Here is an 18409-nt window from a genome sequence, read left to right as displayed (position 1 = left end):
AACAGTCTTTGGAGCTCCCCTTGACAAAGCCTTATTAGTTAGGCTGAGTCACAGGAAATGTTACTGCCCATCAACATGGTGGGATTAAGTCCTCTGGGAGTGACCAGTTCAGAGGCACCTGTGCTCAGGGGCAAGTAGGTGTTTCGGACAGCAGCGGCATGCGAATGTATTGACCAAAATGCTGGGGTGTGCAGAAAACAGCTGTGCTTAGTCTTGAAAGATGTGAGGCTTTGAAATGTTGTAGTGCATAGCACAAGTAAGGCTCCACGTGCCCTCTTTTCAGGAGGTTTGGAAATCATGGGATTGCTTTATACCCATATGTTTTGTACTCATTTTATTTGAAAGTTTGAAGGAGTCTAGTATGTGGAAACTGAAATATGAAGAGAATGTAACTACAGCAGTTTGGGGGGAATGGCATGCACCTTCTGAGAGGAGACTCTAAGCTAGTATTGGTTTTCACAGTGGAGATGTCTAGGATTAATTTATTCTTGGAAGGAAAATCGTGATCCTCGTTCCCAGCACTCAATGTTCTCCATCATCTTGCACTTTTGCTAGTTTTCTGTATTTTACCTTTGAAATCCTTGATTATTTATTATTTTTTTATTTTGTTGTCTTTAAGTCGTTTTTAACATTCTTGCAGTGAAACCAGATCCTGTAGAGAGCAAGGCTGCTCTTTGAAAATTTCCTAGCCAGCATGGCTTTCCCTAAACTAGAATTTTTCTTAGTTCCTCAGTTTTGCTCCTTTTGAGCACCTACTTTGGACAGAAGTGGCGGACAGGATGAGACATCTCCTTCACAGCTGAAAAACATGTAATTGGTAATGTTGTAATTCGGGATCCTTGCCTGGATGAAGTGCCCGGTGCAGCTGTCCCTGCTGCTGTGGGACTCACTGTTTGGAGAGGTTTGAGGAAGCTTGCGTACAAAAGGGCCTGCCATCTTCTGCTGTGAGGGATCTGTGAAGAGTTCAGCTGTTTTTTGTTGTCTTACAAATATTGAGCCTCATGAGAGCTTTAGGTGTTTGTCTGTATATCGTGCATATTGAAAAAGAGCAGAAGATAGTCAAGTGGGTTGCCTGAAGTCACCCAGCCTGACAGAGCTGCAAATAGGTTTCCTTGGCTCCCAGTACTGTACTTTAAACCACAAGATGAGTCTTTTTTGAAAAGGATAATCTATATGTTCAAAGAAGGCTTTGTAAAGCTCCCATTAACCTCGGTGCCATACCTAGTGAGGAATCTAATTTATGTTCTGGGAAATGAAAGCGGTTTTGAAGACCTCAGTGCTGCAGGTCACAGTCAGACCTTCAAGGTCCATTGCCACCAGTTTAATTTTTCTCCTGCTTGGATTCACCTCTGTCATTCCTGAGAAAGGAGGCGCAGAACTGTACTCCTAAGGAAAGATTGCTTGAGACATCCAGTTGCGTATAACTGAGAACAAAGTCCACGTGTGGGTTTTTTTTTTTTTGCTGTGCTTAGTTAATGTACAGAATGGCCAACGTTCCCATTCCCTCCTTGAAAGAGATACGTGCTGGCAAAGCTCTTTTTTTACTGCATTTTATCACTTAGTCAAGATGTGAAGATCTGAATTCCAGTAGCCAATGACTGGAAATGTCCTTTCAAACTAAAATGTTGAACTTTAGAGTTTACCCCTGAGTACTCCAGCTACCTTATCTGAACAGCAGAGGACATTTTTTTTCCAGTTTTCTTCTGTTATCATGGTAGAACACAGCATGTGAATGTTTGAGAAGAAGTAGCAGTATGTTAACCTCAGCCCTGCTTTTACTCAAAGATTGCAAGAGTTTTACAGGGTTGGCTGAAGATTATCTAAATTTGTGGGGGGGAGGGAAGAGAGATGGACAGAGATTTAGCTCTCATCACTGAATGCATGAAGTGAGAATAAAAGCCAGGGCTTTTCTGATCCCATGCTCTACTAATAACACTTTTACAAGCCGGTTATATAATTATCTGCTACCGTATTTTTTTCCCCACTTCAGGCAGATCAGCTATTTCATCCAAGGGACACGTTTTGTGTGAATCTTTGGATAATCCAGTGTTATCAGTTCTGCATTGAATTGCAGAAACAAAACTGGCTATTAAGTTTACAAGATGTAACAGAGCTTTGCTTTGTTTTTTAAAATGTGGTGAAACAAGCCAGGGTTTTTTTCCTCTTTGTTATTCTGGATGGCATGATAGAATTTAGGAGAAAAAGTTACTTGAACTAACGTCTGTAGGGTAAGCATTATAGCAATAGACCTGGTTTCCTTGGTGTCTGGGCAATAATTTTACTGCCCTTCTCTCAAATTACAATGCTGTTTATAATATGTGTTTTAAGAGTGTAGTTAGCATTAACATTTATGAACATAATAATCATTCACATTAATAATAATTTACAGTTCCTGGCAGATGTAACTATTGTATAAATAGCCAACTGTTTGTAGCAATCTGCAAATTTATTGGCTGTAAAGACAACATTAAATTAAGCTCGAGAAGAATTCCTGTATGGCGTATGTGTTGAAGAAGATATTCATCCTGTGCTCTGGAAGAAGAGCTACAAGCACTCCATCACCTTTTTTATGGAGCAGCATTACCAGATGTGGAGTAAAAAACAGAGTGTCCTTCTCCTGAACACATGAAGGGGCCTGTATCATTTCCCTTGGCAAACACATGTGAGCTGAGCTCCTTCCAGATGCAGGCCGAGGTGGTGGTTCTGGCCAAGGGGCCTTGGTCAGAACAGCTGCACCAGTGACACTTGTGTGAATGTCGAGTTACTCACAGTATGTCACAAGAACCAGCTCCTGAGATTTTACACTTTACTTGACAGCCAAAAAGCCCTGGGACTGACAGTTTTTGCATTGTTTTTCTGAGCAGACCCTTCTCCCCTCTGCCTTTCCCCAGCCACAGGCCAGGGAACAGGAATTCAAAACCTGCCTGGACTGTGTCATCTCATCTAGGTGTTCCTGCTCCAGCAGGGGGATTGGACTAGATGATCTTTTGAGGTCTCTTCCAATCCCTGACATTCTGTGATTCTGTGTAATTCCCGCAGAGCTCCTGCATCATCTCCTGACTGCTCCCAGCCCTGAGAGCAGCCAAGTTGGTCACCAGGTAACCCTCTTGGGCACTGTTTGGGTTTTCCCAGCATTCTGTGGAAGATGAAGTCTCAGCAGAGCTGGGCAGGTCTGCGTCTTCAGCAGGACAGACAAGGAAGCATGGGATTTTCATTGGAGCCAGGAGGCCAGCTGGAGAAGACATGCTAGATAGCTACCACTTGGGGATGGAAGCTCTGAGCCTCGACAATGATTTAAAAGCTCTGGGAAGCGTTTCCACTTATCCGAGGAAATACAGATTTTTTTTGGACAGACCTGAAGGTAGAGTGTAGATACTGGAAGAGGTAACTTCTTGTATTTATTTTGATATTGGATCCTGCGGTGACATGTGTTATGAAGCCAGAGCTGTGTAAGGAACTGTGACTAGCATTAAAATATTCGACAGGCTTGAAACACCATTTCCTGTGACAAGCCTGTCCCTTAGTCTATACATCTCTCATTAGGGTGGCACCATCTGTGTTTCCTATACTAATTTAAAAAAAGATGTATAGAAGCCATCAATTTCTGTATTGAAGTATGTCTGGACTCAAAGAATCTGTCAGATTAGCAAGGTGATGCATACTGTTACCTAAGAGTATGAAAGAGACCTGTTGGTTATGCTTCCACAAACTGTTATGCTGTGGAGTAGATTAGTGTTTTTAAAACTTATTCTTAGGCTTGAGACTAAGCCTGTTGCAAACAGGCAGTTCACACATCTGAGTGGCTGGCTGGCTGCATCATCAGGGTTGATACTGATAGGCAGCTATTTCATAATTTTGCAAATTCTTCGTTGCTAAATTATTAGAAAATTGCTGGAACTTGCATTTCAGTGTAGCACTGCAGTGCTATTCGCTCACCATTCATGTTGTCCACACACTGTAATAGAAAACTGTGAGGCACCTGTGTGCGGCTGCAGACCTTCTCGGTGACTTTTGTTTTGTCTGACCTGGAGTGAGAAGGAAGAGGTTTTGGTGCCAATAGCACCTGAGCGGCCAGCCTGGGTTTGTTTGTGGTGGGTAGGCTGTGGGCTGTGCTGAGTGTGGCATCAAAATGGCAAGGAGAAGAATAGCTGGCAGTGGAGATCAGATTAAAGGAAAAAAGCAAGGCTTTACAGCTTTTTTAAAAATCTTAATACGTTTTGCCATTTCCTCATGCTTTTTCAGTCAAGGGTGAGCCAGAGACCTTTCTTCCCCCATTCAAAAGCCAGGTTGACGTTTTTGTTTGAGGGACAGAAGGGATGTAAGGGAGTCACCTGAGCCCTTAAAGGGTGATCTGGACTTTCTGTTTCTTTCCACGCCCACGGAGATAGTTTTTCCACGACTTTCTTATCAACTGGCAGCTAATAACATCCTGGAGGGTAAGGGGAGAGTGGTGTAAATGCTGGAGCATCGTCACTGCCACAGAAGTTTCATGGTGTGAGTGCAAACCAGCTGCATAGCTTGCGTGCCGTGTTGCATCAGCAGTGCATGATGGTAGGGAGTAAATCCCCTAGGAGTTTTGGCCTGTGTGTGAACTAGATAAGTGGAGGTTGGCTTAGATGGGCCAGTCTGAATGTATTGAGAGTGGTAAAAATACCTTAAAAAAATTTTCCTAGTAAGTCTTGAAATCTTTGCAGAAACTTTAGCCAAGCAATCCATTCCAGATTTTGGCGCTCATCCTTTCCCTTCCCCGTGCTCATGCTGAGCAGATGAGTGCAATGGCCAGACCTAAAATGAAGAGCATCTACAGTCTGATCTCATCCTCCCTCACTGCCTTTGGCTAGAGAGGAGGAGGAGCTTTGAAATCGGATTATTACTTCGAGCCTCTTGGCTTTGGAGCTACAGACTGTTCCCCATGTTGCCAATGGGCTTAAAAGCTTAGCAGAACTCCCACTAGGTACCCAGGAAGCCTCTTACCGCAGGAGATGGTGACACGGCAGGATCAGCTGTTCTTTATTTATCGTGCGGCTGAATTGTCTGGGGAGGGACCGTGGCTCACCCGGTGATGTTGTTTCCAGAAACAACGTCAAGAACAGGTAGAGCCGTGTTGATGCTGTTCCCCACCGAAGGGACTGCGCATAACCAAGACGCCATGTAAAATGGTTGCTGAACTTTTAAGCTGTTGGTGGTATTTAGCCTGTAAATGGGAATGATAAATCCAGTACTTGTAGAGAGAAAGAGTTTGGGGTTGTTTCTATCAGCAAAGAAACTACTAGCATGGGACTACGAGAGTTCAGAAATGTATAAGGTTTAGTGTATTATGGGTTGTCTTCAGAATGGTACAAATCTCTAGCTCTTTACTCGCCACATTCCTCACTTTGTCTCCCCAGTAAAAAAACAAACAAACAAACAAAAAACCCAAAACAATGAAAAACACAAACAAACAAACAAAAAAACCCAAACCAAACAACAACAACAAAACCACCAACAAACCAGAACAAACAAACAAAACCAACAACGACCAAAATATAAGCCAGTGCAAACTATAAGGAATTTAACAATCTGAATACATCAGATACAAGTGTGGTTACCAGGAGATATCCTTTCTAGATGATAATAAATTATATCTTTCTGAGGATGAGGCAGACAGGATGCAATTCAAGCAGACTGTTGTTTCCTCTCATACTGTTGTGTTTGTAGGTTATTTTCAGCTAGAGGAGTTGAACTTGTGGCTTGGGCAATAGTGGTCAGCCACTTTAAGGTGTTTTGGTTTGTTTCGCTGTTTGTTTTTTGTTAGTGTTTTGTTTTTAAGGGCGTGACCCTAGTACTTTTCCTGTAAAAGCATGAATCCCTGATTAGAAATTTAAGCAGACTGGTGTTTAAGCTTGATTTTCTTAACTGCCCTTCACAGGCCTTCTAGAAGTCTTCCATGGGGTCTGCCAGAGGTCTGCAAACCACAGGCTGGAGACTTGGTTCTGCTGAGCCTGAAATGTCTTTCTCCCATGTAAAGCCAGCTCAGTGCCCAGTGTGATGCGTCCCCTTCAGCCAGCGTAACTGGCTTATGGTAAATGGTGTAGATTATCTGCTCTGAAGGAAGAGGGGATTATTTTGAAAGGGAGAAATGATCCTTTGGAGGGAAATAGCACGATCACCAAATGCTTTGGCTGCTAATAAAGCTGCTGAAAAAGAAAGATGATGGCAGTGGTATCGTGTGTCAAGCCTTATGGGTTCTCTCTCTGCTGAGTGAAGTGTGCCCCTGGTAAGGATGCTGGGGCTTGTGTTAGTTTCTCCATCTGTAAAATTGCTCTGCATGTGGGTTTGTGCCTCCCCTTCCTTCACAGGTGCTGCAAGCCTTTCCTGAATTTTCTTTAAATGCTTTGATGCTCTAGGATGAAAGCTGCTCTAGAGGCATAAAGTACTAATGTGTGACTATTAAACAGAAACTAATCACTTGTTGCTTCAGAGCTTCAGATGTACCCTGTCCATCTGAAAAGGTGTTTTGCAGGGGAAAGAAACAGAATGAGCAGCAGTTTTAGATCTTTTAGATGCTGACAATCCATAAACTTCGTAAGAGATGCAGCTTTTTTTACTCGCGTAGCTTGAACTACAGGCAAGATGAGCTAGGAGAAGAGGAAAGCTTTATTAGCACCGGTATGCTGCTATGGGACACGAAGGAGACTGGATTGATCAGTCTGAAATCTCTTTTCAGTACAGTTTAGCCACCCAGCGTGACCTGCTCGTATTTGTTTGTATTACACAGCAGTGAAAAATTCCAGTTGGAGAGCAAGCAGCAACATGCTGTGCAAACAGGGGAGGGTCCCTCTCCCAAAGGAGAGATCAGGCAGCAGGTTAACAGAAATGGAGAACAAGACGACACAACCATTCTGGCATGTGGGATAGAGGGTAGATAATACAGTGGTCTCAGATCACCAGTAGCCTTATGCCCATCCCAGACTTTTAAGCATCCTGATAGAGAGGCTAAAGGAAGACAAAATCCGAGTGTGCCTAGAAAATTCTAGCCTGACCATAATGTCCATCAGAGTTGCAAAGAGTTTGCATTTTCAAACATACTTGGGCTAAACTGAGCAGAATTTGGCATTTGTGCATTCTCTTTCATAGCTGATGGAAGGTGCTGGAGGGAGAGGATGGTTGACGTTACCCATTGCACTGCCAGCACTGGGCGGGGGGTAGCACGTGGGATTTGTTCTTTGCAAACAGCTGTAATGTGGAGGCAATACGACTAATTCTCCCTAGCTTTCTGTTTATAACCATCTCCCTCATACAAAGCTGTCATCTCACACCTCTGCTTAGCCCTGGAGTAACATTATGCTCCTATTTGCAATGTGCTTGAAATAGCCTTCAAAGTCTGCTTGCAGAAAGTTGAGGGAGGTAGAGATCTCAGAAGGTACTGACGGACATTAAGGGGGGGACCTGAAGAAATGGGAAACAAGAAGACCTTTGCTGCTCTTCCTCCCCCCCTCCCACCCCCCCCCCAAATGGTGGTCCCCTTCTGACAGGGTAGCTTTTCTCCCTCGGTGTTTGCTCTTCATCCCTTGCCCTCACACACACCAGTCTGACGGCTCAGATAAGAGCTGGGACTGTTGTGGTGTTGTGGTGCCAAGCATCACTAAACCTCTTTACTTTGCACCCCTGAAGCTACTGCAGAAGGCCAGATTGGTTCCCCCTGGAGCTTGTGGTCCCCAGGGGATGAGATGAAGATGATGATGTTTTCTTGAGGAGAGCTGCTGACTTGGTCTCTGCTGTCAGGAGTGTGGGGAGGGTGTTCAACATCCACTTTCCCTGCAATGCAAAGGCGGAGCACAGAAGAAGGTGGATGGGGTCTTTTGGCTAAGGAACCTGTAAGGCCATGGAGCATCTTACAGAGTGAGGGTGCAGGACTATGGGGAAGCTGGGAGAAACACATCTGGCTGTAGATTTAGGCAATGGCTGATGTCTCCAACAAGCTACTGAAATTAAGATAACATGGCTGGGAGACTCAATCAGGATCCAAAACCATAACTTCTTTCTGGCTTTAAGGCAGCCATCTAAACCTACTGTTGTTTTTGCTTCTAGGTTATTGGGGCCCTAGGAATACCCTTAATTCCTTACAATGCCCTCCCAGTTTGTCATGCCTAGTGGGGCAGTCTCTGTAGGTTTCATATTTTGAAAATTATTTCCATATGATGGTAGCAATCTCAAGCCAAGAGAGAGTGGCACTGGGCCACAGAAGGCACTCTGGCTGCTGGGCAGGGCCGTGTTTTTTGTGGGCATGTTAAGTACACTCCAGGAGCTGAGCACACTGACAGACCAACAAGCTGAGAGTGAGATTTGGGAGAGCAACTGGCCTGTGGTGTAGCTCTGGATCCTGTCACCTCAGCTTTGGGACCATGTCCCACTTCCCATTGTGTTGACCTTCTGCTGCTGCTTCTGGTGATTGGGCTGGGTTTGCTCTGTGGCTGAAAGGAGGGGGCCACACCTTCCTCTCTGGGATGTTTTGAGGTGAACAGTGGTTCCTCAGAGTCCCTGCATCCTCCTTGCAGGCACGGGATGGCTGGCTCTTCAGTGGGGTAAACAGCTCCTAACTGGAGATGTGAAGCACCCGCTCTGGCTTCAGGCAACACAGGGGTAAATGATGCTCACTGGAAGCATTTCAGACCTGCAGGTGACTTTCAGTCTTCCTGCTCAGTCCTGGAACTGTATTCTTTTGCATGAATTTGCCTAACTCTTGCCCAGGTATCTGTTGTCATAAATTGTCTGTGAGGGGAAAAGAACATCCTGACTCAGTTCAGTGATGGTGTCACAATTTCAGCACATGGGTTGGGGCTGGCTCAGCAGACCCCACTGGTAGCTTTTGGTGATCTCCTAAAGCCTGTTGAGTCACTTGGGAACATTGCAATGGAAATCTGATAACAGCAGTGGTATGGAAATAGAGCTGAAGGGACTGAGGTTTTTTAAACTGATGGCTAACTTGGACAAGGCTTTGCTGTGCTTAAACTGGTTATGTCCCTTAGATTCGGTTATCACAGAATGTTAAGGATTGGAAGGGACCTCAAAAGATCATCTAGTCCAATCCCCCTGCTGGAGCAGGAACACTTAGATGAGGCTCGATGATTCAGGTCCAGCACAGAGGAGCCTTTTGAACTTCAGTCCTGTGTCTCACAACCCAACCTGCTCATGCCAGGCTCTCCCATGTACTGGGCTTTCCCTGTAGCCTGGGAGGAGCCTGTCTCCTGGAACAAGAGCCCCAAACTTTGTGATGCCACCCTCTGAGCAGACAGCTTGTAAGGTGCTGGACTCTGACTGGCTGCTTTCCATACTTCAGAAAGCCGGTGTGTGCAGCAGCCCCACCGTTACCTCTGTGCTGGTGTTGGTGACAGTGGTGTCAGTGCTGTCATGGTTGTAGACTCATTTGTTCACTTTTAACCAGGAGGTCACAGAATCATAGAATTATTTTGTTTGGAAGAGACCCTCAAGATCATCAAGTTCACCCCTAACCTAACTCTAGCACTAAACCATGTCCCTGAGAACTTCATCTATGCATCTTTTAAACACTCCTAGGGATGGTGACTCAGCCACTTCACTGGGCAGCCTGTTCCAGTGCCCAACAACTCCTTCTATGAAGAAATTTTTCCTAATATCCAATCTGAACCTTCCCTGGCACAACTTGAGGCCATTTCCTGTCATCCTACCACTTGCTACTTGGGAGAAGAGACCAACCCCCTCCATGCTACAACCTCCTTTGCAGACAGCGATAGGGTCTCTCAGCCTCCTTTTCTCCAGGTTAAACAGCCCCAGTTCCCTCAGCCGCTCCTCATCAGACTTGTGCTCCAGACCCTTTACCAGCTTCACTGCCCTTCTCTGAACTCGCTCCAGCACCTCCAAGTCTTTCTTGTAGTGAGTCTATCATCTTTCCTCTCAAAAGTCTGGACAGATACCAAAATGGAGTATACTTTGGGCAGCCTGGGCCTGGATTCACCACGCATACAGAGGCCACAGCGCTTGGGTGCCGTCAAGAGCAGCACAAAGTAGCAGTTGCAACAAAACACAGGTGTGATACTGGGGTTTAATACACCTTCACAGCAGCAGTGTTTGTTTCGGACTGAAACCTTGGCCAGCAGCACACTGGAGGGGTTACCTGTACCTGCCAGAGTGCCTGGCATGGGGCAGCCAGCCCTGTCCTCCCAGTCCACTCCTGCCAGCTGTCCCAGGGAGCAGGGACGGATGGATCGGTGCCCTCCTGCCCGCTCGGGCTGACCCTGCTTTGGGCCAGCACTCCTCCTGGGTGAGGTGGTCACCCTTGCTCTGGCAACCGCCTCTTCCCGGCAGCCCTTGCCTGACTCAGAGGGGGATTTAGTCCCGGGCTGGGGGGAGGGAAAGACGTTAAACAGGCTTTTCCCTAATGAGGTGTGACGCCAGCTGGAGAGGGGGAGAATCCTGCTTTTCTCCTGTCTGTTGCTCTCTCTAGCTAGAGGAGATGTGTGTGTGTGTGTGTGTGTGTGTCCCTCCTTCCTCTGCTGATTTGCTGCCTTTTCTGTTTCCTTTCTCTGCCGTCCCCAAAGCGTTTTGGCAAGGTTCAGATTTCTGTGCTCACAGCTCAGTGCTCAAAGAGAAAAGGGCAAAAACAAAAGGGTTGGAGGCGTGGGGGGGATGGTGGCAGGGAAGAAGCCCAGCAGCTTGCCGCTCACCCTGGCCGGGACAGAAGAGTGTGGGGATGGGTCCTGGGGCAGGATTTTGGTGTCTGCTTTCCCCTGAGAGTCCCTGGCATCACTTTGGTCACCTCTACTCAGATACACTGCTCCAGCACTGTGCCACTTGGCTGGCCATCCCTTGTTGGAGAGGGGGGCTGGAAAAACAAGGTTTATTCTTTCTCCTCCTGCAAAATGTGGGCTGAAGCATTAGGTGAAAGCTTGAGGGGATTCTAAGTCTTCATCACACTCCTGAGATGTTAAGATTTGCATTGTGTCCTCCTGGTCCCCGGCATTCCCACAACCTGGGCATGTGGGAGAAGTCCGGGATTTAGGTGTTTTGGGGCAGAAAGCTGGAGAATCTATAGGGATAGAAAATTGTGACATTCAGTTAAACAGGGCAAGTGGACCTGGGTCCTGGTGCCTCTTGCTGCTCTTGCCCCTATCGCAAGCAGTGACAGGAAAAAAAGTAGACAAAAACTTTACAGGACAATGTCAGTATCTTTTTTTCCAAGACTAACAATCACAGTAATACTATGACTGTGCTGGCATGGGATGTGGCTCTTAGTGAGGACCAGAGTGGGTTACAGGCAGCACCCATGACATTTGGCAGTGTGGTGCAAACCTCTTTCTACAGAGGCACCGACAGCCTTGCGCCTGCTAATGATGGACTTTCATTAGCTCCATCCTATGCCTGCACTCATTAATCCTGACTTGTGCCAGGATCCTTAAGCCAGAGTGGCACGGGGACCCTGCACCCAGCCATGTGGCTCTGTGTGCTCAATGCCTGTAGTGAATAGCTGCAAGATCCATCTGCAGCCAACTCAGGTTCTCAAATCTGCTCTGCGCCCTCCATGGCATCAGGGATGAGGGACAGCTGTCTGGGAGAGATGTGGCAGCAAGAGAAGGGGGGAAACTCCCCAGTCAGGTGTTTTGGGGAAGACTAGTGGGTCCCTGCCTAGGAGACAGCACCTTGCCCAGTGCCTGAGGAATGTCCCCCAGCTCCTGCAGTGACCTGTTGGCTCCAAAAATGTAAAGGTCACTCTCGGACCTGGGAAACAATGGCTGCAGATAGGGGCTATCCGAGCGGATTGTGGCCGCTGCTTAAGGAGTGTTAGTCAAACAGCAGGCTGAAAAGGCTCACGGGAAGCAATTTAAATATTCCTTCGTACAAAAGGCTGTCGCATCCTAGCAGAGGCAGGCTGCTGGCTGACAGCTTTAGCGCACAAGTGTACATGGATGAGGGAGAGGCTGAATCAGGGCCAATATCCTGGAGAATTTTTCTCCCCCCACTTCATTCTGGATCCTAACATGTCATTTTTCACAAGCTGCATGTTTACTGCAGTAACATACCTGGGATGTTCTAGCACATCATGTACTTTTTGTTAGAGAGCGAATGTCCATTAAAGTGGTTTACCAATGGAATAAATCAACACTTCCAAAATACTAGCTGCTTTCCAAGTGAATTCACTCGATAATTGTTATTTATATAGCGTGATTACTATTTATACAACTAAAATATCACTCTCTCCAAGGGATGGCAAGCAGCAACTGTAGTTTTTGTACTTGTCATTAAGCACGGTAGTCGTCTAGCATGCAGAACACAGATACTTGGGAGTTTTCCTAGCTCTGTGGCCTGTGGCAGGCACTCTGTGTCAGGCTTTGGCTGCCCGCCGCCGTTTCCGCATACAATAGATGCGTTTAATACATTCTTTGTGGGACAGGTGTCAGGCTTCCTCTCGTGAAGCACTTTGGCTGTGGCACAAGAGGTAAATAAAAGCAGTGTTGATAATGAAAATATGCCATTAATACATTTCCAATAAAAAACTACAAGCGGCATTTAATCTGCAATCTGTTATCAATAATTTTATTACCGCAGTTACTGTGGTCTAATAAAAAAGCACTTTCTCTTCTTTATTGGGTAGGTGCCAAAACGTTTATCCTTTATTCTCTGGCCATTAACCTTTATTCTGTAGCCATTAGCTTAGCCATTTGTGTTAACAGTCTGTTGAGTAACATTCAAGTAGGAATTTATATTCAATCCATTATTTACTCTGAAACCCAAAAAGAATACCTTCTTATGCCTGTATTGTTTATCCATATTGCAACTTGTTAAGTGTTATATCCTACTGATGATAACTCTTATAGGAAGTGGATTTTTCTTACTGTGAATGATTTTCTGGCATATAAATAAAACTGTAGTTAACATAGTAATATTTTGAAAACAAAGCCTAAAATTCCTAGCTGAAAAGAGATATTTCTCACAACATGTATGAAATTCATAATAACTACATTTCAGAAGTTTATCCTTTTTTATGGATCAATTCCTGTGTCACACCTTTACGTGAACTCCGTTGTGCTGAAATAAGCCATGATGCTTTCCAGCTCTACATCAGGGGCTGAGGGTTTAGGTCATAAGGTCTGACATCCCTCCATCCTTTCTTTGTCTTTTAATGGAGGGGAAAAAGAAAAAAGGGAAATAATTATTTGATTATTTAACAATAATCAAAATGCTTTATTTTCTTTGAGGCATTTTCTTGCTAGCTTTCGGCCATTTCTGGCTCTCCACCTGAAACTGCTACTTCTCTGAGTAAGTGGCTTTTAGAGCCATGCTTTCGAAGCACATCTTTTAAAAGAACTCACCAGCCTCAGCAAGTGGAAAGCAAAGCACGAGGATGAAACACTTGATTCCTGCCCATCAGCTGAACACAGGAGGAATCATGGGTTTCTTATTAGGCTGTAGTATCTCAACCTCACAGAACCCTATTTTTCTGTTTCCAGACAAAAGCATTAGTCTTCTGGCTGGAGAGTGACATTTGGTAAAAGCCTTTCAAGGTCTTCCCATAAACTCTTGCAATGAAGAGGTGGTAGTAGCAGTATTTTTAATGATGAGGAAGGTCGGCTTACCGAGTGTATGCTCTGCTGCCGTACATGTACTTGAGGCTGCTTTGGTCTTTTTGGTCCTGATGAACTAGCAGTAAACGTTAAGAAATTAGTTTGATGGCTGGAATTTGTTTTTTCTCCTTTCTGCTCAATAGGAACTGGAGGCCGCTCTTCACAGGGATGATGTGGAGTTTATCAGTGACCTGATCGCCTGCCTTCTTCAAGGTTGCTATCAGCGCAGAGACATCACGTGAGTTACCTCTCTCTATGGCTTAAGCCCTTTGCAAGGGGAGCTAATTAACACAGTCATGGGGATGTTTCACAGCTTTAGAGTGATGATCGGCAGCCACCAGCAATCAGGCCAGATGCTTTATCGAGTGGAAGGGAATTTCAGCTCTTCTTGGGTTGAGTTGCAGGTTTTTAATTTTACAGACTCACTGTTAAGCAAACTTCTTTGTTGAGACCCTGTGAATTCTGTTTCATGCTCTGCTGTAGCACTAGAGCATACGGTGAACATCCTCATTGGCTGTTACACTCTGCACTCTGTTTGGTCAAATTAGTGATATCACAGTAAGTCTTTAAATCATCACGTATTATTTTAACATTTTATATGTACTGCACAGAATAAAACTTGCTGCTCTGCAGCCACCTCGCTTGCATGGAAGATCCCATGGCAGTTCAAAGGGGCAATTGTAGTTATTCGCTTAGAAATAAGAGCATTGGAATCATTCAACTGAAGCATGCTGGGAAGTGATTTGACATGTTCTCCTGATGTTTCAACATCCAGAGACACTTTTTTAGTGTCCACCAAGTTAGCCTCACAAACTGAAACATCCGTAGAACGTCATTCTTCAGAGGATCACCACTCACGCAGTGAAATGTGCTCCCAGTTATAACAAAGGCTTGTTGCAGTGTGTTTTATTTGTTCTTCTGTGAATCATGTTAATAGCAAAGCATAACTGTGGAGACAAAGATTACTTGGCATAATTTGAAGTTGTTTAGAAGAGGTGTTAAGCAATCCTGCACCCTAAGATTCCCATTTTGTACAGAGACTTAGATTGGTAGGTCCTTGCATTGAAAGCTCTATTTCTAGTTAACTGATTATGTTCAATGGAATTTATGTAGTTTATTTTAATATATGTGTCTGCCACTTAAACAGGTTCTCTTGCACTGCTGGGCTGACATTCAGCATAAGTATCAGGACATGAATGAGGCAGCTGCACTGCATTTACTGTTGCTGATTGAAACTGATGTGATGAGAAGCCTGACTGTTGAGGGACTGCAACTGTGTATACCTCCTTCATCAAAATAGCCATACAGCAATATAATCTTGCTTATAGAGATACAGCAAGTTTGTTTCTTCATACCATAAATGCCATAAAGTACTGGCTTAAGTGTTTTGCCCACCTTAACCAGCTCACCCTTGTAGAAGCAGTGGAAGATTTGTCTTTGATAAATGTCATAAATTCAACATTGTGAGGTTCTCCTAAACTCTCCAGATCTAAGATTCTCCACTTAGCAATAGCTCTGTTCAGTTTTGTCCCTTTTCTCAGCTGTTTAAACTAGCAAAATCCAGGGATGAATCACGGCTGAGTCGTTGGGCATTGGCAAGTTGTCTGGGGAAGGTTACATGTGGACACATGCGTATACACTCAAGCACAGCTACGTGATGCACCTGGCAGCTCAACAATGTGTAGTTATTTGGCATTGCATGTAGGTCCCACTTTGTGCCTGTGTAAATACAGCTTTGGTTAGCTCCAAGATGCAAAAGCTGTGAGGAGGCCATGTCATTGCAGAAGGAAGAGCTGGTAACCCAACTGTGGTTTTGGTAGCCCAGTCAGTTTGTATTGGTACTTACGTAGCTGTTTCTGTGTGTCTGTCTGTGTATGAGCAGTGCGGTAGGAAACGGTGGAATGCAAAACCATTTAGTGAAATTGTGAGAACTTAACACCTCACCTGAAAGAGGAATAAGCTATACCCTTTCTATAGCGCCTCCCATAGAATGAGGCTACCTTGTGGCCAGGGGAATACCAACAAAAGTCTTTTCTGCTGAGGAGGTGAGGGAAAAGAGCACAGCGGAAGCAGCTTGCTGGACATGGCTGAAGGAATATATCAGGAAAATGGCCTGGAGCCACTGGCATGTTACAGAGGTGGGCTCTGAAGCACTGCAGAAGAAGCAAGTGGGAAGGCTACTTGGAAATGGAAGGAAAGGTGCTGTATGCAGAAGGATGTCAAAGGAAGAAGCATCGAGATGTAGTCTAAATATGGAAATCTGTAGATAAATGAGAATAAAACTGATAGCTTGGGTACATTTCTCAGAAACAAGTTTGCCCCAGTGTTTGTTTCACACTTCCAAACCAGATGTGGAATATTTATCCAAAATGTATGTATGTTTTTTGAAGTCTAAAACCCACCTTGTTCCTTACACATTTGTTTCCAACACCTTTGTTCTCTCTAACCTGAGTTCAGCAGGCACAGGCCATGGCTAAGGCACAGCTTCTCTACTGTACCTAGTTTGTTCCCAGTTAGTGGTAAGGATTTGAGCCTCTAATTCATTTTTTGAGTGCTTGGTGGACATAGATATGCAAATGTAAGAGGCAGAATTTATGTAGAGTTTAGATTTGGCTTTTCACAATGGGACAGGGCTTCATATTTTTCTGTTGCAGACAGAAAGTAGGTATCTGTCTCACAGGGGAAAAATGACCAGTTTCACAGGCCGTAACAGTGGCGTTACAGCAGCGATTTCTTCAGTTGTTTGAGCTCCATGTCCCCATGCCAAAGCTGTGAGCTGTTAATCTTTAGGTTGCAGACTTTGCTCCCTGTTGTGCTGTGGAGAGGAAGGTGGGAGCTTGTTTTCATCCTTGTTCTTGGGCTGGAGCACTGCGGCTCAAGCACAAGATGGTTCATATAACTTAATATAAAACATAGTTGGCCTACCTCTCTGAGGGGCTATGAGGTTCAATTAGTTTTGTATTGTGTATTACCTCTTTGATGGCCAAAATGTTATCTGTCTATGCTTGCTCACAGTCTGCGAGTAGCTTGCAGTTCTTAGCACATCTGTTTTGATGGCGTGCAGAACTTGCGGCAGAGCTGGGCTGCCTGGCTTTAATCATGCATCATAGAGGGGTATAAAACTGTCACATACCTTTGCTAATTATAATGTGCTCTCAAGTAATTTTGGAAATGGAACCTAGCTGAGAGCCCTTTTAATGCACAATTTTACATACTCTAGCTTGATTTGCTTGTTATTCTTTGGGGGGGGGAAAAAAAAGAGACTAATACTTTTGTAGGGTTCTGTGATCCTTGGTTTTGAAGTAGAGCAACTTTACCTTGGCTTTGATATTATTTATGACAGACTTTTTTTTTAAAAAAAGAATTATATACAAAAGAGAACCTGTTTTTTTACACTGCCTGATGACTAAAGAGTGTAGCTTAAGACTTTCTTTGCGTTATGGATATCTGTATTTAACTACAGAGACTGCTTACAGGGATACCGCATGATCTTCTCCAAACTCTTATTTATCATAACATATCATAGCTGTTAGGAACACTCCTCATTGATCGGGTTCTTGCCGTGTTAAGCACTGTAGAAGTACAGAACAAAGAAATGAGAGTCTGCATTTCTGGTTTCCAGCATCGGTAGCAATGACCCCATAGCTGTCCTTGCCTAGCACCAGATAGTTTGAGCACTTGGCCAGGACAGTTTCCCCGTTCCTCCCTTCTTTTTGCTCAAAATACTTTTGTGATGTGATCTCTAGCTTTTGTTGTTTTATAAATACCCTTCATAGTGTTCATATACTATATTATCCATACCGCCTAACTATTAACAATGCAATAACTAAATCCTTGAAGCTTTTTGTTTGATTTCTCTGCCCGGTTTTATGCTATAGGCACCGGTTCGTTTGATGCTGGTGAGGTTACCCATAGATTTTCCCTTCCTCTAGCTTTGTGCTGAGGCCTTGAAATGTCTGTTTTCTTTTAATTGTTTCAAAATACGACTGCCTGGAAAGTGGGGAGTGATGAGGGAGAAAACCCTTCACAGAATTTTGGGTTTATAAATAAATAAAAATTAAGCAGTTTGAAAAAATACTGGTGCTTGCTTCAGGTTCTCTCTGATATAAATTGGGCAGCTGCATAGTCCCTAGGGGCTGCGACTTTAATTCCAGCAGGAAATGTCACTTGATGACTTGTATCAAGACAGGAAGATCAGAGCTTCAGCTAACGGCAACAGCCGCAGCAGGAGCCTTCTGCAGCTGTTTTTAAGTAAGAAGTGATGGTGTGACATGGATGTGTACACTCAAGTTAAATAATGCCGAAGAGCTCCTGCGGTTCAGCATTTCTTTGGGTGAAACTCATTCTTCACTGCTCTGTTATTGCATTTTTGCTATTTTTCTAATGTGATGGCATAGGAAGTTTCAATGACTTTATCATATTTCTCATTGGGAGATGTTTTGTGTGCTTCTATTGTCTCTTGAAAAACATTTTAATGGCCTTTTCTTATAACATTTTAATTTTTATTTTTTCAACATGGATAAGTGAGGAGGAACAAAAACAATATCTCTGCTATTGCCTATGCCCCATGAGACTATTTTTTTTTCTTACACCTCAGGAGACTGGTCCATCACTGTAGCTGAAAACTAACTATCTAATTGAACTCTGTGGCACCACAGACAGCATTGGCTTCCTTAGGTACCTCAATTATTTTTTTTTCTTGTTATTTCTTTCCTTAATGTGCTGGAATTTTTTTCCCCAAGTGGATAATCTGTTTTGTGCCCACCTTAAGTTCTTTCTGGATGTGTAAACTAACCCTGGAGTGTTTGGCTTATAGTTTGCACCTGTTTTTT

General features: G+C 44.3%; 1 protein-coding gene across 1 annotated transcript in view; it reads left to right on the top strand.

The window, feature by feature from the left end:
- CECR2 (CECR2 histone acetyl-lysine reader) overlaps positions 1-18409 on the top strand; it is a gene marked incomplete at its 5' end in the record, with an annotated part of 98261 nt that overhangs the window by 37796 nt on the left and 42056 nt on the right. Inside the window, one exon of the mRNA XM_080349117.1 lies at positions 13721-13815. Coding sequence (XP_080205243.1) covers positions 13721-13815 — 95 coding nt within the window. The remainder of the gene's footprint in view (positions 1-13720; positions 13816-18409) is intronic.

This window comes from Nesoenas mayeri, assembly GCF_963082525.1.
Source record: "Nesoenas mayeri genome assembly, chromosome: 1".
Taxonomy (NCBI): domain Eukaryota; kingdom Metazoa; phylum Chordata; class Aves; order Columbiformes; family Columbidae; genus Nesoenas; species Nesoenas mayeri.
This window is presented reverse-complemented; position numbering and strand designations above follow the sequence as displayed.